The 23004-nt window shown below is 40.8% G+C and overlaps 1 protein-coding gene across 2 annotated transcripts in view; it reads right to left on the bottom strand.

Annotated features, from left to right (window-relative positions):
* Window positions 1-63: 63 nt before the first annotated feature.
* Window positions 64-23004, bottom strand: part of efna2a (ephrin-A2a) — a 111715-nt gene continuing 88774 nt past the window's right edge. Inside the window, exons 2-4 of one of the 2 annotated variants that reach the window (XM_017302528.1) lie at window positions 13099-13391; window positions 6185-6250; window positions 64-3260 (exon numbers count right to left, since the gene is read on the bottom strand). In XM_017302528.1, coding sequence (XP_017158017.1) covers window positions 3133-3260; window positions 6185-6250; window positions 13099-13391 — 487 coding nt within the window. In that variant the 3' untranslated portion in view covers window positions 64-3132. The remainder of the gene's footprint in view (window positions 3261-6184; window positions 6251-13098; window positions 13392-23004) is intronic. The other variant, XM_008399172.2, reaches the window with a different exon arrangement.

Raw genomic sequence — 23004 nt, 5'->3', positions numbered from 1 at the left:
GGGAGAAATGCATAAAACGAGAATAAATTCACGTTTCCACTGAAGAAATTCCACTCAGGCAGGTTGTTTTCGAGTAGACAAAAGACAATCTTTATTTGTGTGTTTCTCTCCCCGAGCCGACTTCTGAGCACGCCACCGTCCCGACCGAAAGACCCCGACGTCGAAGGCCCGCCCTGAAAACACCACGAACAGAAAAGGAGACAAAACTCATACATGACGCTTGGACCCGGAGGCATCCTAAAGCCGCTACCAACTGTGGATCACGAACCGGCGGGGAAAAAGAAGAAACGATAGAGGGACAGCATCAGTGGAACAGAAGAAGACACATTATTTTTGTTGTTGTTGTAATCCTTCTGAGGCGATAACCTCATCACTGCATTCCACCAAGGAGTAATTAACAGTGATTTTTAAATGCTACAAAAATAAGATGGAATAGGGGAACAAGCTTTTCCCCTTGTTTGTGTTTTGTACACGTTTGCATGTCTTTGTAAATGTCTACAACTGCACTCATTTTTTTGCATGTATGTTGGCAAGTGTGGTTATCTGTTTATGGATTGTTACGTGTGTGTGTGTGTGTGTGTGCGTGCGTTTGTGTTCACAGTGCTTACTCTTTATGCTTGAGTCCCATCAAACACACTCTTTCTTTGATTGTTCGCTCTTGTCCGTGTGGGCTTTCACTGTCGCTTTAAGTGTTTATGTGTGTGTGTGTGGGGGTGTGTCTGCGTGTGCATATATGTGTTTCTGTAATGCTACCTCACACACAGCTTGCTCACACACCTCGCCTCATTTGCCACAGTCTATGTGCTTCCCTTATTGGTTTAACCCCCTGGACCCGGGATCAGCTTCAGTCCTTGTTTACGTCCGTCGTGATCCGAGTTGGGCTTCGGGGGCCGATTTCCAGTCAGTTTCGCCCTGCGGGTCCATTTATCTTTCCAGCCCAAGCTAATCCATCAACGACTGAGAGCCCAGACAGGAGAAACTGTGTGAGGAAGGAGTCTGAATATTGCCCCCCCTACCCCACCTCCCCCTTTCCCCCGCCTTTGATGTCTGAAAAAGTCTCAGGGAGAGCAAGAGAGTTGAAGCGGGATGTTTTCTGATTTTTCTTCTTTTTTTTTTCTCACCATGAAAAAATATATCAATAGAAACAAGTTTGATCTGAAGGTTTCACAGTGGTCATGCAACTTGAGTGTCGCCTCCTTTTCTCACCTGCCCTCCCCTCTGCCCTCCCACCCTTCACCCCCGCCTTCTCGTCGAATCTCAGAGCCATTGATAAAATCCTGCCAATCCAAGAGAAGGTACTGTAAGTGACCACAGTCATGACAATACGGAGAAAAACTAAAAAACAACAAAGAAAATAACAAAGAGGTGGGTGGCCAGTGGTACATTCATACAAGAGAAAGTCCTGGTTCCAAAAGTCACCCGACCCAGACAACATTAGCTAGTGCTGGATACGCCTGTGCAGGCCAGGCCGTGATAAATGCTTTGTTTAGAAACACATAAAAGACAAAACACAGCCCACCTGAAAATCTACATCCCACCAAACCCACCCATGACGTCCCACCCAGTCCCCCGCCCCGTTAAAACAGGCTATGGTTATACTTGTCGCCAAAATGCAAATTCAGAGCTCCAGGAAAGTCGTAGCGAACGCACACGGCGTGCCGTGTTTTGCCAAAAGTCTTTGTACCACTTGAACTTTTTCACATTTTGTCACATTGCATCAACTTATATGTGTTTTACTGTTTTAGAGCAACACCGAGTAATATAATTGTTCCAACTGTTTTTGCGCGTAAAAGTGTGAAAAGTGCGGCGCCGATTAGAATTCAACTCTTTTCTCACAGAGCGCTTTCATTCCATCATCCGATTATGGAAAGAAACCAAATCTATCAAGAGATGAGTGTCCAACTATGCTGACATGTATTAAAAAACCACAGAACATTTGAGACCGCCTTGAAAATACAACTAGAAACGCAGTGGAGGAGCTTAGATCAAAGTGTTCACGTGTTAGAATGGCCCAGTCAAAATTTAGGCCTAGATGCAATTAAGAATCTGTGTCGGGACTTGAAAATTGAGGTTTGCAGACTCTTTATCCAGTCTAATTAAACTGCAGGTATTTCACCATTAAGGATGAGACAAGCTGTTGTAGAAATGTGGAAAGCTGGCAGAGCTACAACCCCAAAAGACATGGAGAGAAAGATGGAATATTTTATATATATATAAAAAAAAATGTATGTCTTTTACTTCCCTGTCACAATTATGTGCTATGTTGCAAAGTTCTACAGTATAAAATGTCTGGAAAATACACTAAAACTTGTGGTTGGAGATTACGAAATTGTACAAAGCTCAAGTTGTATGAATAAGTTTCCTGGGCACTGCAGTAAGTTACACTTCTTAACTTACTGCAGTGAGATCTATTTTTTATTTTTTTCCCTCAGCTGTATTCTTTCACACTTTTCTTTGCACATCGCAGCAAAGTCCAGGTCACTTTTCTCCTGCTCTCGTCGTAATTACTCCTATCCTCATTGCACTTTGGAGATGGTCTACGTCCTATTGAATTCATATTTCAATGCGAGCTTGGTCACTTCCAATTCATAGATCGAGGAAGCAGCGAAAAACCAATTTTTGTGCATTCAGGCCTGTCGTACGACGTCCCTCTCACCCCCCTCCCCACAAAACCCCACCCCGCCGTGATCGGAGGATGGGGACTGCACTGGAACGACAAGTTTAATCATAGCCATGGCTACATCTAACCCCATCAGTGGGCAAGAGTCAAAAAAGGACCCCCTGATATGAGTGCTGAGACATTTCTCTTGTGTTTTCAGCTAAAAGGTGCTGCTCCACCGACGATTCAGGGATAAGAGAAGGAAAGGTAGCTTCCCAGACTGCCTTAAAAAAAAAACAAAAAAACATTGCAGGTAATCCAGGAAAGGGTGTCTGTGGCTGGGCGCCATAAAAGGGGGCTGGCAGTGGAGGGTGGTTGGTGGTCATACTGCAGGTGGAGGTGGGAAGAAGAAGGAGAGTGGAGGACAGAGGGCTTCCCTGAGGGGTGGTGGATTTAGAGGGACAGCCAGCCCAGCCCATTATCCCAGGATGGGCGCTCCGGGAAGAGGAGGGAGACGGGGGTGGGTGGGGTAGTCACAGCCTGAAGACGGGTCCCAGGACGAGCGGGGCCAGAGCCGCAAACAGAACTGCCCAGCCTGCTGCGCCGGAGCCCGGACCTCCGTCGGTCAGGAACGGCTCCGGAGAATCGTATCCCGACCCATCTGGAACAGAGGCAAAGAAAAAGAAAACGACAAAATATCTGAACCGAGAAGGACACGCAGACAGATGCAAAAAATGACAGACTTTAAAACAAAACAACAACAAAAAAAACAACAACAAAGGAGAGACAAGTGGATCTGTCAGGGTGGGGCGGAAGACAGAAAGCGAGTGACAAATCACAAAAAAAACAAAAAACCCCTCTTCATCCTTGAACAGCTAATGAAAGGCAAAGAGTACACAGCAGAAAGAAATGCAGAGCCGAAAAGAGGGAGACGAAGACGACAGCAACAGAGCTCTGCAGGGGGGTTAACCAACCTAATTACAGTTTAATCACAGAGACTCTGAATCTGGAGCAGCTGACACTCACACACGCACACACACACATCCGCTCATACAGCACAGATATGAAACACAGCTCACTCACACAGTGACAGCATTTCACCGAGGAGATGAAAGTTGCAATGTCAGACAGATTACTTCAACTGCACACAGATAAAAAAAAACAACAGAAACTTAATGAAAAGCAGCAGCAATGACAATAAAAGAACGTATGTTGTATCAGTAATAATGTAGGAGAGATTTTTCTTCCTCTGTAGTGGAGTATGGAATGATCTGAGGCTGGAAAGCTGTGAGAAAAAAAGAAAGAAAAAAAAGCTGACATTCCTTTGTGATGATCTTCAAAGCCGTGCCGTTGTCTGGGGTGTTACTACACAGGTTTGATTCTTTCAATCAGGTTTATTTTTGAACCCTCCCGAGGTCAAATTGGTATTAGAACAAACGCACATGTAATTTTTTATTTTTTTTAAATAGTGGAGGTGTAGTGTAATGTAAGCCAGAATGTGATCCCCATGTATGTTAGGTTTCCTTTGAGGTATTTTTAAACGGTAGAATCAGAGGTCGACGAGGAAGGAACACTTGTGAGAGCGCCGAGCCCCAATCTGCACCCAGGAAGCCATTTTGGAAGTAGATTATTTATATATATATATATATATATATATATATATATATATAAAAAAAAGCAAGGCAGCGAAGTAGAGCCTCATCTTCACATTTAGAAACAAGCCGGCCACATTTAGAAAAACAAATCAATAATTAATCTGTTACGTAAAAGTCACCAATGTTACAAAACTCATGCTGTACTCTTCGGAAGTACTTACAGCCCTTGAATTTTTTTTCACATTTCGCCACAATATAATCGCAAACATTTATATTTTATTGGCAAATTCATGTGATAGACCACCATCAAAATGATACACAGCTTTCAAAATTTATTTTAAAAGAAAAATACAGCTAAAGTATAAATAATAGTTATATTATTTATTTTCTAGACACCAAAAGGGCCACCTGAGGTAAAACCGACTAATATGCCATCAAAATATGAATATTTAGCTACCTCTGCGCTTGAGGAGTAATGTAATATTGAATATCTTTTCACCTTAATAGATGTTTTATCAAAGCCAGACAAAAAATGATCTTTTGATTTGATTGATAAACTAATATTTAAGCACACAGCTGTTATCTTGAAGGTATTTTTTTGTTTCCAACTAGCCTACAGAGCCACAAACATAGTAATCAAGCAAATGCACATCACACTTTCAGATTTTAATTTGTTAGAAAATTAGGTGTCATTTATTTTTTTATTTTCACTTAATTGTACACTGTTTCATGGGTGTCCAAAGTGTGGCTAAGTGGCCATTTGCAGCCTTCTGGAAGATTTTATGTGGCCTCTGACCACAGAGTGACCTGGACAATTTTTACATTTCTTTTAGGTCAACAGACAAATGAAATTGTCCAAAAATGAAGAAAAAGGTCTGGTTCAACACAAGTTTCTTATCTATTGATTGGGTTCTTGCATTTATCATGATTTTGTAATATTTTAAAACTATTGGGGGTGCTGTGGTTCGATTCCTGGTCTGGTGACCTTTGCTGCGTGTCTTCCCCTTTCTCTCATTACTCACTTTCCTGTCAATTCACTATCAAATAAAGGCCACTAGAGCCAATAAAACCTTTTAAAAATGTATATATTTTAGAACCACAAGAATCTAGCAAGTTTTACTCAGATTTGAGTTGAGAAAACAACCCAACAATCCCCAAAAAGTAAAATAAATAAATAAATAAATGTCTGACCCTTTTTTGTGTTGCGCAACTAAACAAAATTAAATCATTTTGTTTGCGTCAATAAACTCTTGCATGCTTTAGTTTATTATCTGAGCAGATAAAGTAATAAATGTCACATAAATAAAAAGAGAAAAGAAGACCCACAAGCGCTTTCAACTTGACAATTTTGGCCCTCAGGACAAAAAGTTTGTACACCACTGCATCACTTTGTGTTGCTCTATCACATAAAATTCCACGAAACTGCGTAAATGTTTGCTTTGCCAAGGATTATAAAAACATTTGCAAAGCAAAGGTGTCGACTGGATGGGAGTCCTGTCTCGAATCTTCTGAGGAAATCCAGTATGCAGAGTCACACTGAGGGTTGGTCACCTTTTTTAAAAAGCACTTTTCAGCCGCCTCTGTTATCTTTTTACAAGGACAGAAGGTCTCCGTCACACCCAGCGTGATGTGAAGTGATTTGATGTGAAGTGGCGTACGCCACTTTGTGCCTATGCACACGCACGCGCATCTCCACGTCCGTTTCCAAACTCGTGTTTAAGCGCGCGCAGGCCCTCGCGTGCGCGCTTGTGTACGCCTGTACGTGCGAACGCGTGTGTTGTCAGAGTGTGTGTCTTGTGTCTGAAGGTGTCAAAGTGTTGCCTGGCTGGTCTTTGAATCAGAGCAGAGACTGTTGCCAGGGCATTCCATCAGACCTCTTATTCTCCTCTAATTTTACTTTGATAGGCAATCTGGACCTTTGCCTGCGTGCGCTTGCATGCGTGTGTTTGTGTGTGCGTGTGTGTGTGTGTTTAGTTAGACCGTGACTTACCTGGAGGTCTGACATACACCTTCAGCTTTAGACATGCCCGGCCCACGTGGTTTGGGTGAGGAGACGCTGTAAACAGAGAGAGATTGGAAAATGCGATCAGTTTAGAGATTGAATCATTGGTGCAGCTGATTACATACGTGAAGCGTCCAACTGATGATGCTTTTTGGGGCCAGGTGTCATTAGGTTTAGTGGGATGGTGATGTTAAGGTGCTGCGCTTGCGTGTGGAGGGAGTGTAAACGCCGTCATTGACTATAATGGGGTGCATAATTGCTGCGGTGGAGACGCGAGCATTGTAAATTGGGGGTTAATATACGGTCACTGGATGGACTCAATTGGTTGCCTCCGGGTAGCTGGACATGTCTAAACTTCAAAGATAAGGCAAGTGCACAGAATAAGATTCAATGACCTTTGCATTTAATATCTTCCTATACTATTATACTCATACTTGAGCAAGATTGAGTAAGATTGCTGGATACCCTTTAAATATAAGGATGAGCAAACATATTTTAACCAAAAATATGCAAGAAACAAACCTTAATACTTCTTGTTTACATACCAGCTTTGTTGTTTAATGTTTTTTTTTCTGGTCTTTAAAATGCAAGAAAAGAGCATGGAGACGTTTTAGAATATTAAATCAGATATTAAGATTCGCTACTTAGTAACTGAGAAACCTTTTTTTTTTTCTTTTTACCAAATGTTGTTTTACTCTTACTTTTCTGGGAAATCTACTTTTTACTCGTACTTGAATAAAAGAATGTTGTAGTGCTGCTCTACCCACACCGGGACCCATATGTCATGATTTGTTGATTTTGAGGAGGACCCGAAGTGCAACAGGACATTTTCAGACACAAGCTGAAAAATATTTTAACAAAGACAGTCCAAAAACACATGGTGTGGACTCAGGGGAAACTAGGAACACACTAACACAGTCAGTGCATGCATGAACGCAAGAACCCAGCATCAAACAACGACACAGGTGAGAAAATATATACACTCGGGGTTAATCAAGAGAACAAGAAAGTAATTACAGAGGAGGGATTAGACACAGCAGATAAAGGCTGAAGAAAATAAGGAAATAATCAAAATACAAACGGATGAAACCCAAACACCCCAGAACCGTGATGACAGTAGGACTTCAGGTGATGCATGCCTGGGGTCGGATCGAAGGATTTCGGAATGAGAAAACTTGGAGAAACGTCAACAAAGGAAGCAGGGCAAACGCGTCAACAGAATCCAGCAGTGAGAAAAAGAGCCTCAAATACAGCTGCTGGATGAGAATCTGAGCAGAGATCTGAGGGAAGGCTGAATACCGGAGATAGGAGAAGCTAAATGGAAACAGAGTGGATCTAATGAACCGAAAGGACTAAGAATTTAAACCAAAATGCACAGAGTGATATACAATAAGAACTAGGAAACAAAAGATGAAGAGACTCCAATGGTAGCAAGCTAAATAAAAACACAGAGTGGTGTAACTTGCTAAGGAACATTTAAACAGATATCACTGTGGGCGTAGGTTTGTAATTGACCCATTATGTGGCATTTGCCCCTGTGTGAATTTAAGAAAACTAAATTTTTGTATCCAAAAATCAGATTTTTTTTTATTATTGCCAAATCTTGATTTAACAACGCTTTCTTGGTATTTGTCTTTCTTGGCAAGGACTCTATAGCTTTTTAATTTCAAGAGTTTCATTAAAGATCTAAATATGTGTGCAACAAAAAGACAGAAACTGTGTTTTATACGGATATCCTGCTATTTTCCATGTAAATCCCATATATTCAGGGTGATGATGTGAGTTTATAGAACATGTAGAAAGTTTATTGGCGTTGGCCTTTTGGCTTCAATCAGAAATAATAACTCCAGCTGAGTAACGCGGGCCTGTTAAATGCCTCCCTCTTTTCTCTCGGCATAATTTAGTGACGCTTTCCTCTCAAGCATTTTTACAATTATTCAAATTGCCTGCTGGGTTATCCCATCACGACTTACTTAACCCTCACACTCCATGTCATGGATTTGCTTGGGAAAAATTAAAAGTTAAACGTTTTTAAAGTAATAACGGACCCTCTCATCATTATTATTTTTTTTTAAACTGACCTTTAGCTTTGAATTTCCAATTTCTTATTTTTATTTTTAATCATGGCCACTCACCTATTTTTTATTAAACTAATGCTGCAGCGGTATTATTAAAAGCCAATGTTTTACATAAACTAATTAGAAGAAAAAGTAAAAAGTCTCAAATGTTTCCATGTTTCGGCTTTAACTCCCATTTTTGTTTAACTTTATGTAGCAGCAGCACAAAATTGACTTCGTCTGCATGTTAGACGGACTACCAACACTTTGACTGTATATTTTCTCAACAAAGAATTAAGGTTTCTCAAAACGTTTAATGTATTATTATATGTTTTTTTTTCTTTGTATTCTTATTTCAAACCTATGGAGAAATACTTAGGATTTCTCAGGTCTGGATAAATAAGGGGGAAAAAAAGATGGGTTGAACAGCAGTCTGTGAGACGTACAAAGGTTGGGGTGTTATTATTATTTTTTTTACATGCAACATTTCTTTAACTTTATCTCTGACCTGTGTTTCTTGCTTCCTATCATGCCATTTGTTCACTGATGCTCTCCAGCGACCAGAACAGATGGGCTTATACACAGAATAAATTACACTCAGGTATTACATGACATTTGAAGGCAGCTGCACTTTGTTTTGTTTGGTAAAATCAGAGTAAAGGGAGGTAAATGCAAATGCTCGGCAGATTCTTCCAGTTTTAATTTGGAGATTTTGACAAACGCGTGTCCCTTTCTTTCCCCTTCACAGTTATGCACTACTTTGTGTCGATGCATCGCATGACATCTCTGTAAAATTCACAGAAGTTTGTGTTTGTAATGTGACAAATGACAATCTGCCAGTCGTCGTCAGAAAACCGCATCAGTGTCTAACGTTAGCGGTCATGTTATTTGGTTATTTTTCCATAATTAAATCAGAAATACATCCCGAATGACACACTTCTGATTAAGCTACCCATTAAAAATCTGTCAAAATGTGGAATTTATGTATTTATTCATGCTGTCTTTTTAGTCTTTTTGATGCAGTTAGTCTTTCATATGGCTGAGGTTGTTACTTCAGGTCCTTTAAAGCACTCCTGAACCAATGTTCCTGAGCTTGTGAAATTCTATAAACACACTGAGCAATGTAAACAACTCTGTAATGGATCAGCCTGCCCAATGGGATTCAGTCACACTCACATTCACACCTGGGGGAAATAGCTGCCTCTCAAATCGACCTGACTTGAATGTCTTTGGAATTGGAAAGGAAATCCATGCAAAATCCCCAGCAGACGCAAGTCCCCACTTGCTGTGAGGTGACAGAGTTAACCACAGTGTCGCTGAGTGGTCTGGACTTTATACTTCTACCCCTTGAAAAGAAGGGGAAGAAATGTAAAAAAAAAAAAAAAAAAAAAAAAGTTCCAGTGATTCAAACTTCAAAGTATAGTGGATGAAATTGAATCAGGGTTTTTAGTCCCACCTCACTCTGATGTGAAATAGAGCTGGAGACCTCAGAGGAGATGGTGGCCAGAGTTTGACCACTCACGCATGTCGACGTGCACACACCCGCGCCGCACACACACACACACACGTGTGTGTGCAGGAATGCGTGCTGCACAAATGTGGGAGAAGACCTATTGTTTTTCCCCCCAGTGAGGAGGTCTGCATTGCCAGAGACCATGGTGACCTCACAGTGGACCATCATCAGGATCCACAGAGCGCAGGAAATAAACGTGACCCTTCCTTTGCCCTTTGCTCCCTCCCTGTCTGCCGTCAACTCCTCCCTTCGTTCATCCTTCTGCCTTTCACCTCCTTTACCCTTGACGTAACCGTTGCTACGTTCCCAACCCTTACATGTTGAAAATAACCAGGCTGTTTTTCCTCTTTTGGGCACTCTGTTACATCCTGGAACTCCCCCCCCCCTTCTCTTCCTTATGCTCCCTCCCTTTCGGTTTCACCTTTGCCCTTTTCCTTGTTTTATCAACTATCCCAGCACCTCTGTTTCCCAGCACATCCGCAATCCGATCTATCCTGAAAACCCATTGAAAACCACTCAACCCCATCAGGTGGCAGCTGGGAAAAGCAAGTGTGGGGTGGAACTGACCTGTCAACATGTCAAGCACATGACAAAACACACACGCACACACGTCCTGCCTGCATATACATATATATACACGCACACACACAAACACACCGAAGGACTCTCTGGCAGGCCTTTTGCCACAAATCACCATCAACACTCAACATGTTCCACAAGCCAGTGAGGAGAAAACGCACACAAACACTGGTTCATCGGAAAGGTCGGTTGCTTAAAGTCGTCATGGGCAGCAGTTCAGACAACAGGCCTGACCGGCGCGTGAGTTCGAGGCTGCTGGTTTGCTCCGATTGGAGACAAAGAGAAATGAAAATTGAGCGCCGGTGCTGTCAATCAGGATGACGGACGTGTCCTTTCACAGACTCACGATTGTTTGACAGCTGACCCCAAGTTGAGCCCTCCCCGCCCACCCTGGACAGCCCCCCACCCCGTATCGTACACACATGTAGCGAAAGATAATCACAAGCACTCCAGTCATCTGGATGCACACAAGCCCAAGGGGTTCCAGAGACACAATACCAAAGTCAGCAACTATACAAGTCTGGAGGGGCCCAGAGTGTCATAACGTAAGATGAAAAACAATGTGTGTGTGTCTGTGTGTGTGTGTGTGTGTGTGTGCTGACTGGGAAAATAGCAGAATGACTTGTTATCTGCGGCTCTTTAGTTTGCCGACTGTTGCCTGCTGTGCCTTTGTAGTGTTGACAACTCAAACACCATACTCGCACATATTAGAAATATTTATATTTAGATTATTATTTCCACGCAGGGACACGGCTTTTTTATTGCTTTGTGATTGTTTTCCGCTTATTTTATTGCACTGCCAAAAACAAAAATTGCTTCTGCATGACGAGTAAAATATGAATGCAGGACAGCAGGGAAAGAGTGAATCAAAGCCTCAGACACTGTCAGTGTATTTTTTCTTGGTTTCTTTTCTGAAAGCACTCTCAGAACCGAGGCAATATTGATGTAACATGAGAACCATGTCCAAGGGCAGAGAAACCTGTCCCACTCTCAGGCCGAATAGAAACCAGTGGCTCAGGACCTTCGTCGTGTTATAAGTCGTGGCTCAAATACATAATCTCCCGTTATAAAAGATCAAGGTCGGCTTTTCCGCTGTCTGTGAAGAAATGGTGTCATGCAGTGGACTGTCACTGATGGCACTCAAGTAGCTTTTGTAAAAAAAAACACACACAAAAAAACCAAAATAGTTACCAACATGTCTAGCTTTACTAAAACAGCAGTTTCCTGGTCTACATTGTAGAGAATGTGATTCCTTACCTAAAATCCAAGAATTTATGAAAGGCTGCCGACATTTTCAAATTCAAGTGAGTTTAAAAGCTTGTCCGTATAAACTTAACAAAACAGATCTGCTGTATAATGAAAGAAGGCTTAATGTTCAATGTTCACCCTTCTTGTTATCTCCTGAGAGTCTTACTCTCTCCCGGTCTCGACATGTTATAAAGAAAAATGGGGTTTCCGTTCATTTAATTTGCCACATTTTTGTGTTCTTCATTATATCTCACTTTGAGTATTTATCATTCAGTAACCAGTCACCAGTAAAGGCCAGCTAATCTAAGATCGATACGTTTCCTGTTTTCCTCACATCGTGCAGCCTGGGTTTCCCATCAGCAGTCTAAGATTTGTTTTTTCATGCTTCTCAACTATATTCCCAGTGAAAGAGAGACTGTAGTTGCAGGTGCTGCTCGCTGTCTCTGTGTCACATGACCTCATCTACCATTTGATTTGATTAGACAATAGAGATAAAGAGCTAATTAATAAATACAATGACAAAATTATCTTTTACCTACCAGTGACATAAAAACAGAGAAACTATATGCTAACGTTAGCTGCCCCTTTAGTAAACTGCACCCAATAGATTGAGTCTCAAAATCAATAAACGACTAATGTTAAGTAAAACTGATATGAGGGACAAAACGTCTGATTGGGACACATCTTGCTCATTCTGCTGTTGGCTCCAGTTTGGAGGGCACTTACTCAGAAAACAACAGCACAGTTTAATCAAAAGTGACATCCTAACCTTGTCTGATCGTTTTTTTTGTTTGTTTCTCACCAAATTTTTGTGTAAAGTGTTTCCACTCACCTATGCATCAAGGAAAAAAAAAAAACAAAAAAAAAACGCTTTACAACGTAATTTCTAATATGAAATTTTGAATGATCTGTAACTAATATTCCTCTTAACAATATATATATATATATATATAGTGAACCCATCTGGGAGCTGGTGGGGAAATAAAAAAAGGTGTTTACGAGTACATCCGAGCTTCTGCCTGTCCCGCGTGAGCTCGGAGGAATGATAGCACTTTAATTTGATTCAGAAAAACATTCTCGAGGGGAGCAAAGCTCATTTGTGCCACTAATACATCACTTGTTGAAGTGAGGAGAAACATCAATACAGCTAATATAAAAATGATTACAAAGTACCCCTGGTGACATTTTTACCACTTTGCTGAGCACACCACTTATGATATCGAGACGCGCTGAGAGATACATCAAGATATAAAAAAAAAAGTGCGAGGGAGAGGAGAGAGGTGTGTTTATTCGCGCCTGTAGCTATGCGAGTAACAATGGGGTCTATGTTTGGAAAAGTTACTCTATCAACTTCTGCTGATTGGATATTTACATACCGTTTACACATGCATGTTGAGCGCGGGTAAAATCTAAACAGACGCGCTCTCTTGCATATGCATGGCATGCAGATTTAGGACCGTGCAAAAAAAATCCACAAAGAGAGAATGGGCTGGCCGATGGCTTACAGATGTAGTAGTACTCGTGTCCAGGCCTGAACTCGAAGCCCAGCGAGAAGGGCGTGAAGAGCTGGAACTTTTCTGAGAAGCGCAGGGGCCCGTCCGGACCGCTGGGGCGGTTGCACTCCCAGCGTTTGAAGCCGCGCATCCTGTGCTGGCAGGAAGTGTAGCCTTCGTGGTTGACCATAAACAGGATGTAGCGCTCCATTCGCCCGTGGGACGGAGGGCCCTCGTAGAAAGGACAGTAGATGTCTAGATAGTCGTTGATGTTCACCGCCACTCTGTACTCGCCATGCCAGAACCTGCAAAACAGGAGAAAAACAACAAACTGTGGATTAAAACCTCAGTGATTCAACATGACAAGTGTGTTACCCGCTCCAAAGATGTGGATGAAGGAATCGTGAGGTTTGCTGAAACAGAATTTGATTGTGCGAGAGACGCAAGAGGAAAGGACTACTTTCCCTGAAAAACTATGAATATTGACTCTCTACCTAATACTGGATTCCTGTATGATTGCACAGCAGAAATAGCCGGGGTGAGTTTCCATCTAATGTAATCACGCTGTGTAACGTGAAGACAATTAAATTCCCCGGGGCTGAAATTGATTAAACTAGAATTTGACTGAGTGAGATTTGAGTGTAATTGGATCAAACTTTTTTTTTTCCAAAGTAAAATGCCCTGAGATTAATTTATCTGTAACTTTAAATAAACTCAGCTGATGTTGCATAATTTCGATTTGAAAAAAAAAATGCTTGTGGCTCTTTATTCCTACCATAGCGACTCTTATTGATATCGGTCTTTACGTAATATCTGTAAAGAACTTCCACAAGTGAATGACACTAAGACAGCACCCATTTTTCGTCATTAGATCACAAATAATGTGTTCAGTTTTCACTTTAAATAAATATGCAGTGATATAAATGTAAAAAAAATTTGAGATTCTCTTTTTTGAAAATATTTGACATTTCTCTTTGCTTAAAATCCTAAAAATAAGATGGGGAAAAAAGCCTGCAAGTTCTTTGACCATAAAACCGATTTTATATGGTAGGTATTTAAAAAAAAAAACTTTCTAAAAGTTTGGGTACACTACAGCATGCACAGAAACCAACTTAACTTACTAAAGTAAAGGCGTGAGAGCTTTGATTCAAGAGTCTTTTCCCAGTGAGGGAGCTTAAACGAGCTTGGTGGGATGATACTTGAGAGAAGTGGGTAAAAGTGATGTTCAAGAGTAGGCCGTTAACATATTTTAATCCAAATCTGCAAAGCCGGGAATAGTAGGTGTTCAGCTATTTCATCACGCGCTGATTACTGAGGCTGGCATAAAGAAATATGTGTAAAAACGAGTAAATAACGACATGCATACAGTATACTATATAACAATGTTTTATCCTTTCTGTATTTTTTCATCTAGAACAAAGTCAAAGAACGTCTGATGTAAAATGCTGGTACAGGAACACGTGTGAAGACGCCTGAGCTCTTTGACACCTCCGCTCTTTTTGCAAAACTTTGAAAATATACGCCTGCATTGTTTCACCCAGACAACAGGCTTTATCTCCGTGCTTCCCTTTGTGCCAGAGCTCCAAGTACGGAAACTAAACTTGAGAAGTAAAAGAAGTGAAACTCCTGCTAACAGATTCAAGTTGTGGATGTTAATTATTTTATTACTCAGACTTACAAATATTTTCACACCCCTGCAACATATTTAACAGTTTCTGAGCACAACTGCGTATTTATCGTGTGCAGTGCCAGCTTTTGATATGGTTTCCTGCATTTTGATTGGTTGGTTGGGGAAAGACAGAGGGACTGCACCCAGAGCGCCATTCATGCAAGAACCACCGCAGTTTGTGTGACAGACCAACACAAAGAAGCATGTCATTGTTAAGGAGAAGTTCATTTGTATTCATTAGTGAACATACAGCATGATGAAGACCAGCGAACTAAGCAGACGGGTCGGGAATGTAGCTGAGGAGTCGTTTTTGGTCAACGATTTAGGTAAAAACAATATACCGAGCTTGTACAGCTAACACACTCTTCAGTCTATTATCCAAACACACACAACGCATTTCAGATGTTGATTTGAAGATTTTCTTATTAATCTCTGCTCTGTGTTGGTCCGCAAAATAAAACCTAAATAAAAACATTAGAATTTGTGGATTCAACCCCAAGAAAATGCGGAAAATTCAAGGGGTTTGAAAAATAAAATGGAATAAACTCTGTAAAATAAACAGGCCACAATAACACTAGGTATATGTTTTACTACTTTATATCAGCAGTATATTGTATTTTTGAGTGTGGAGGTGAGATAAACGCTATTTAGGTTGAAACTCGTTTGAAAACAGAAGTACGTCACCTTCCAAAAGTGAGTTGTTGGAAAAAGCTGTGGGTGAAAAGGATTCCTGGTCCTATATCTCTGTATGATATTTTAACAGTGTTGACATCACATGTGACATTCATCGAGCCGTCGGTGACCACCTAGTGAAAGTCGGAACTCGTCTCGGCGGCCATAGAGGTGAACCAGCAGCTTCTTTTTGACAAGGAATTTTTAAAGTTACCTAAGAAAGTACTGCCTTTTTTCCACGCTTTATTTTATTTTATTTTTTGTGTGATGCAGTTTGGGGTTGATAGTCCATTTCAGTCACTGATCTATGCTCAGAGGAATCTGCAGGGGTCCTCCAGGGATTAGAGTTGGTCTGAGGAATGAAATGTGGCTTTGAAGTTTGTCCTCTTTCTGAGCTTCACTGATGTCTCCATTGTTTTGACGTGTTGAGTAAGAGGTTGTTTCTGCGGCTGTTTTTCATCTCATGCCGGTTCTCGGGTTTCATTGAAACAAGGAAGCGGTGTTTATCGTCAGCGCGGCCTGGTTCTGAACGCGACAGTAAGATTTGATCTTTATCTTGGGTCAATTGCATGCATTGGCAAAGGTTTTCAAGGTGAATATATATGTTTTCGACTAAAAGCCATGAAAATAATATCTTTTTGGATTGTGCTTAATTTTTTACGGAAATACGAGACACATTTGTCAAATATAAATGCTGACAAACTTGCACCATAGTTCATGGTACCCATGCTGTCAATACTTTGAATAAAACCCATTTGCCAGTACAACAGAACTTTTCTCGTTTCACAAGATTGAACGTAGGTTGGTCTTTGACCATTCCTCTCTACACAATCTATCGTCCAAAGTCTTTGGTCCTCTCTTGTGCCCTCTTTCTTCTGTTCAATCTGCAGGTGTTCATTATTTATTAAGGTTTATAGACTGCGAAGATCATGGGAAAAAAAAGGTGATTCAGTGTCTGGTGGACCTTTTCCATGTTGATTTTGGATCACCAATAATGACCCATTTTCAGTTTTGTGGCTGGCAGTCAACAGGTATTTCAAAAAGATCACAGTGCCACACACACAGACAAGGGTTTCTGGGTCCTCAGCATCACAGATCCTCTGCCGTACTAAGCAGTGTCACAATGTGCTTTTCCACATACTTCTTTCTTATAAATCACACACAAGGGCAACAAACCCTTTGGATGGTTTGTTGCCAAAAAAAACAACAACCACGGTCTCATAGCCTCATCACAGCATTGTGTGTCTGCCTTGCCTTTCACGAGAGCAGGAAGCTAAGCTTTTATTGGTAAATGCTCCAGCATCACCATCCTACACATTTCACACTTTGGCACATACTAATTTGATCAACAGCTATGCAGTGTTTACACAACCGATATCCTGATATTGTAGCAACGAGTCAATAATATTATTTTATGCAACGCTATGAGACTCTGTCCGTGCTGACCGTGAGTTAATCACCTCAGCATGCAGATGCTTGAAACTGACAGGTTGACCAACTTTCTGGTTAATTTCTGACTCAACCAGAAATGAACCAGAAAAAAAGAGGAAGAAAAAGAGGAAAATTTCACGGCCAGAGTAGCAAACCCCGTTGTGAAGTAGCACAAAGTGTTTGATTCCAACACTCATACTCATACTCAGTGTTCAGAGAGTGAGGGCATCAAAAGCGACACACATAAAGGGGTGACCGTTAAGATGGCGGTCACCCCTTGGTGGGTTGAGCCATTGTGCAAGGCCCTTCACCCGCCTTGCCTATTGGTGTTGATTAGAGGGTCCAGAGGCACTGATGCGTAGGAACCTTGCTTCTGTCAGAACGACTCAACGTAGTGTAAAGCACTTTGGAGTCCTCTGGACTAGAAAAAGCTCTCCTCAAGTACAGGCCATTTTACACAAAGTCCTCATCTGACCTAAGCACCCAGTTCACAATCCCAGGAGAGTTTAGTAAACTCCATAAGTTTAAATTTGTCATGGCATTTGTTCCAAACAACTGTTTAGCATATAGACAGCATCTAACTATAGTTGTTATTGAGACGCTGTGTCCCCAAGACGCCACTCTTTGCTGCCGTTCTCTAACTATGAATACTTGACTGTCTCCCTTGCCATCATATTTACTGTTTGGTGGCAAGGTAAGTATAGCTAAAAGTTATAAGTATCTGTGTCACATCATATTTACAGTGTCGCCCAGAAAAAGAGAAAGTCACTGCTTACTAATTAGAAGTTTTTAGAAAGTTAAGAAAAAATAGTTAATCTTATTTTTAAGGAATTTCTTACAAAATTTGTCCGTGTCGGAACTTTGATTTGTGCAAATTAGGAAGAACTGACCAACTTTGCGTCCTTCTACCATTAATAACCCTCCACAAAAGTGAAATAACTTTGAAACATTCTTCGGTGCACTATGTAACATCTTGAGCAAAGTTTAAATGAATCGGTGTAATATCAAATGTCTCGGCGGACATGCGCACCCCACTGTTGCAACCGCTTCTCCCGGTGTTTGTCATTATCGCCGTCTCTCTCCGTGGCAACAAGATCAATTTAATTTCAAATGTACCACATCAAATGGATTTAAGCTATGGCAGATTATCAAATCCTGTTTCGCGAAGCTCGACAAATTTGAGACGCGGGAAAGCATCTTCAATCAAATGAGCATAAACAAAGACGGGGTTTTTTTCTTTTTTTTTCGGGACAATCTCACCACCGCAGATGGTCCATGCACACACATGCAAAATTGAGTTTTTTTTTTAACAAATTCATCATTTTCCTCCTCACCTTGGCAGTAATTGATTGCTTGGAATAAAGACATTTTAGCCTAAGCTCTCTTGGTTAGCGGGATATTTAGCTTTGGGACAAATTATCCCTATAATGGCAGGCCTGTCTCCCTCCCAGAGGGCAAATCAGGAAGTGAGTTAGATGTGAAATGAGCGCATTCATGCTTCGGTGCCCTATCAGAGCACAGCCTGCCGCTTCTAAAGGGATCCTTGAGCAGATCATTTAGAGGCATTGATCCACCGGGGAGCTCCTCTCGGCTCTCTCTGCTCCCAATCAAGTCTGATTAACTACTAAAGGGGGAAAGGCATGGAGAGAAACAGCAAGTGTGATGCACAGAATGAGAATAAAAGCACTTCAAGGAAAGAACAGACGGGGAAAAAAGACAAAAGAAACAGGCAGAGGAGAAATGGAAATATGCCTGGAATGAGGACAAAAGAGGAAAAAGAAGAAGAAGAAAAAAGACCGAGAGGGGAGGGAGCGGACTCGGAAACATGGGGTAATGAGATTGCATTAAAGGTGGAGGCCAGATGGAGGAAGAGCAGATGGAGGAGTTTTTCTTTTTTTCTTTCTTTCTGTGTTTCGTTTTAATTCTAACAACTGTGGTTTTCCATCTGAGGAAAATGTTCTTCGCCTATCGATCGTCCAATGATACCTTTAGGGATGACAACCATTTTGCATTAGCCCTTGTGAATTTACAAGCGGGAAATGTGTGTGTGTGTGTTGCTGCCATGGCTGGGCAAATGGTGGCCTGGTAAAGTGGGTCTCGATTAGCGAGGATGCTAGGTTCGAAAAGGGGGCTAATGTGCCAGGATACATTAGGTCGCATTAAGCCACTAAGCGCTCTGGCCTGCTGCTTTGACACCGTCTGCATTCCTAATCCACCAAGGCGAGGGGAAACTGCATGTGGAACTGTGTGTGTGTGTGTGGGCGCCCAATGCTGGGGTGTCACTGCACTCCGAGATCTTAAGCAGCACATGTTGATGCGAGGGCAGGTTTGTGTGTCCCACAGCCTCCATCTTGTCTTCTCAGGCTGTGTGTCATTCAGAATTAAACACACACAGTGCACCAGCCAAAAAAGACATGGGAAAGCACTCATACTTCCTTCATGGCTACTTCTCAAACAGCTATCCTCAGTGTGTGTGTAGCCGTGTAGGAATTGGAGAGCAGGAGCTTCTTTTGATGAGCAAAAGCGTGTGTTTTGGACCTCTGAAAATTCGAACAAATTACTCAGGGGTCATAAAATGCAGAAAACCCAATGATCCAGACTGTACAAATAATTGACAAGTAGTTATTTCTTGAAGATTTGAGGATTGACTCCATGTTAACTACTGCGACCATTTATTTTTTTCATTATGTAAGCGTGTGTCTAAATATGACCATGTGGTGTTTGTTTGCGCGTGTGACAGTGATGCAGTGCAGGATTTTTGGCTGCTAGCTGAAGCAGAGAAGCAGCAGTGTTGCTTTGAAAGGGCAGGAACATTTTGATATCATTGACCATAAAAGCAATTTTAATACTGGATATTGATATTGACACAAATTTTCATATTGGTGCATCAGTATGTAAAATAAAATTTCACAGCTTGTGTAAGGATCAAGCTTTTGTTGAACACTTTAAATCCATAAATGTCCTTAATGGGATAAGCAGAGAAAAATTCCTCTCTGGTCACAATTGCTTTTTTTTTTTTTTACAGATATTTTTCACTTTATTTATTCTTTCATCTGCTTTTCTAATGTTTTGAAACAAAATGCCTTTCCAGTGAAAGACATTTCATATGGACGTTTTTAATAAGTTTTATGCATGTTGATCTTCCTAGCACTTTTTTTTTGTTTTCAGAATAACACACACAGTCAGATTTGTTTAAGATGATTAACAGCCAATATTCCAGTTGAATGGAATTAAACATTTTTAATTGTAAAAAAAAAATTAAATATGGTTTTGATTTCTGTATTTTGTATAAACCCTGAGACCAATAATAGTGTGCACGCTTTTTAAAAGAAATTATAAACAAGAATGTGATTTATACCCAGAAAAACCAAAAATAGGAGGATCACTCACAAACATTGTGTTTGATTGAGCTCTGAATATGGCAGTGCATTCGTTGCATTTTTCACATTGTCAGAGTGTAAAACTGTGGTTTCAGTGGCACCTAATCTCCCAATGTCCCAGATTCTCCTCACATTTCCACTGGAGTGTCATCCTCTGTACTGTAGCTGGAGAATTTGGCGTTTGCGTTTCACTTCTCGGCTGCTTTTAATAAACCTGTTTAACTGCAGGGGCAACGAATATCACAAAAAACTAAACAAGCTTGTGTCGAGCGCGTCGCCGTAACGGGAACTGAGAGACAAAAAGTGGAAACATGCTTGTATATATTTTTTTCCCCTCTTTGTTTTTTCCATATACAGTACCAACTACGTGTTAATCTGTGCGTAGAGGCTGCTCTCCAGTATTCAGTCATCAACATCATCTCTCAGCATGGCCGTGATCAAAGCATATGCTTGGAGAAGCACTGGATATTTACTGAGCTTTTCTGCGTGCTAAACAGAAGGCTGGATCTACTAACACATCAAAGGAATTTTCCCTCTCTCCGTCTTCCTTCATTCTCTCTGTTTCTCTCTCCCTCACTATGTTAACTCCGTCCCCATGCATTACTTTCTTGTTTTCTCCGGCTTCACTTGATCTCCCTCTGTCACTGCCACTAATGTGCCCTTCACGGTTCGGACTTAAAGAGAGAGAGAGAAAAAAAAAAGTCAGTCAGCCTAAATGCTTGAAAGATTTTGGTTAAAAAAAAAAGAAGAAAAGTCAAGTGGATGAAAGTGGTTGTCTGCATACTTAAAATGCACTTTTGAAAGATCGTCTTCATTGGACAAACTCCTTCAAACAGATATTAGGCTCAAGGTTATATTATTAGCATGGCTGGAAAATAGCGCGCACAAGTGCAAGCTTGCATTCACAACCGTGGTTATCAATCAAAGTCATGCTGTGTCGTAGCCTGATATCCCCAGATTCCGATGGGTAAGGCAAGTTTACAGTGATTGGATGAAAGATTAAATTTAAACTGCTATAACTTTGCAGAGGACATCTTGGTTTCTGCTGTTTTCCTTTAATGTGGCTGAAATCCTAACTGGGTTGGAGAAAGCACACGGATCCAGCCGCTTTGGCTTTGAAAAATCAATATCCCCAGCTGACAAATTCCACTTCCAGCTCATTAATAATTTCATAATAGCACATTGTTACATGAATGTATTGATACATTATTTAAAAGGCTATGTTATATTTTCATATGAGCACATCAGATTTAGGTGGATTTTTTTTGGGGTCAACTACAAGTTACATGCCTCAGTATGTTAGTGGGAGAAATTTTGCCTATTTCTGTTTCTCACATTTTATTTTAGTTCTTTTTTCTGCAAAGGACAAAGATCATCACATTATATTTCATTGCTATTTAAAGCTTAAAAGTAATTTGAAAAATGCAACATTCTAAAAACGGATCTCTTTAAAACAAAATACGCCACCATATATATATATGGATGATTACATAACACAAGTTTGTTGTTTTAATCGGAAAACTTCAGTTTATGTGCAACATGGTCAAAGTTCATGCTAGAGCTATTGTGATAGCTCTAGTGATATGACCGGCCAGACAAGTTTGTTTGTTAACATAAAGTTTCTGAGGTAGGACAATGTGTTTTCTAACTAGTTTGTACTTTTTCTGTGTCCTCCTTCTGTTGTTGGTGGGTAAATTTATAAAGTTAAATCAATTGTTGGTCACTAAAATGCATATTTATGTATGCAAATTAGCTGCAGTCAAGAATTATTCGAGCCCCCCCCCAGTGTCTTTAATTTAATCTGTTCAATTCCAAATAGCTTTGATTTCAGTATTTTTGATCCATAGTATGTATGTAGCTTTAGCCTGAAGTGATTCTTTAATCTGAAAGGACATGCATGAGATCAACTTTTAAAATCTTAAGACAGTCTCCACAGGAAAAAAAAAACATTTTGACAGCTACTCTAATACCTGTTAAACTCACATAACTAAACTACAGACTGATGAAGTAAAAACTGGGAATTTTATCTGCTTCCATTCACCGCTGCTATGTTTTACACAACCACTGCACAATTTGCTGACGTAAAGTATTTAGTTGACACAGTTGTTGGGACAAATGGGAGTGCTTACCCTAGTACACATATCAGGCTAATGATGCTGATCAGAACTGGAGCACAAAAATGATCTTTCCATCAGTGCTGCCAGGATTTGAGTTTTTGTCGAGACTGGACTAAAACAGCAATCACACTCTGTTACAAATTATAGGCAGACTAGTCTGTTAAGTCCCTAAGTTCTTTTGGTGGCCATTGTCTTATGATTGATGCATATGTTCAGTGTTTTGTAGCCACCAAATCAGTGGCCGTCTGCTTTGGGCTACATGCTCAGCTGCCTACCGCTTGTTTTTCACAAGCGGAGACTATTTGTGACCTGAAAGGTCAGCACTCTCGATTCCCAGAAAAGATGGCAGATATGGAAAATCCAACAACTCTTACATGTGGCTACATTTTTGAAAAATGCTTTGTAGGAAGGAGTTGTGTCCACTTTACAGGATTATAAAAAGCAACGAGTTTCGCTTGCTGATTGAACATTTGGACAATTAAATTTTTTTTTTACACATCTTCCATGATGACATGCGAGTCATTTCTCAAAGAAAAAAACCATCCTGTCACCTATTCATCCCAACCCTTAGATGTAGCTGGTAGTATATTGCGCCAGCACAGAGTTTCTCATCGTTCTCTTTCTGGCGGAAACAAACATCTGGTTCGCT

Source organism: Poecilia reticulata, linkage group LG22 (assembly GCF_000633615.1).
Source record: "Poecilia reticulata strain Guanapo linkage group LG22, Guppy_female_1.0+MT, whole genome shotgun sequence".
NCBI classification, from domain to species: domain Eukaryota; kingdom Metazoa; phylum Chordata; class Actinopteri; order Cyprinodontiformes; family Poeciliidae; genus Poecilia; species Poecilia reticulata.
Note: the sequence above shows the minus strand (reverse complement) of the source record. Positions and strands in the feature narration are given on the sequence as shown.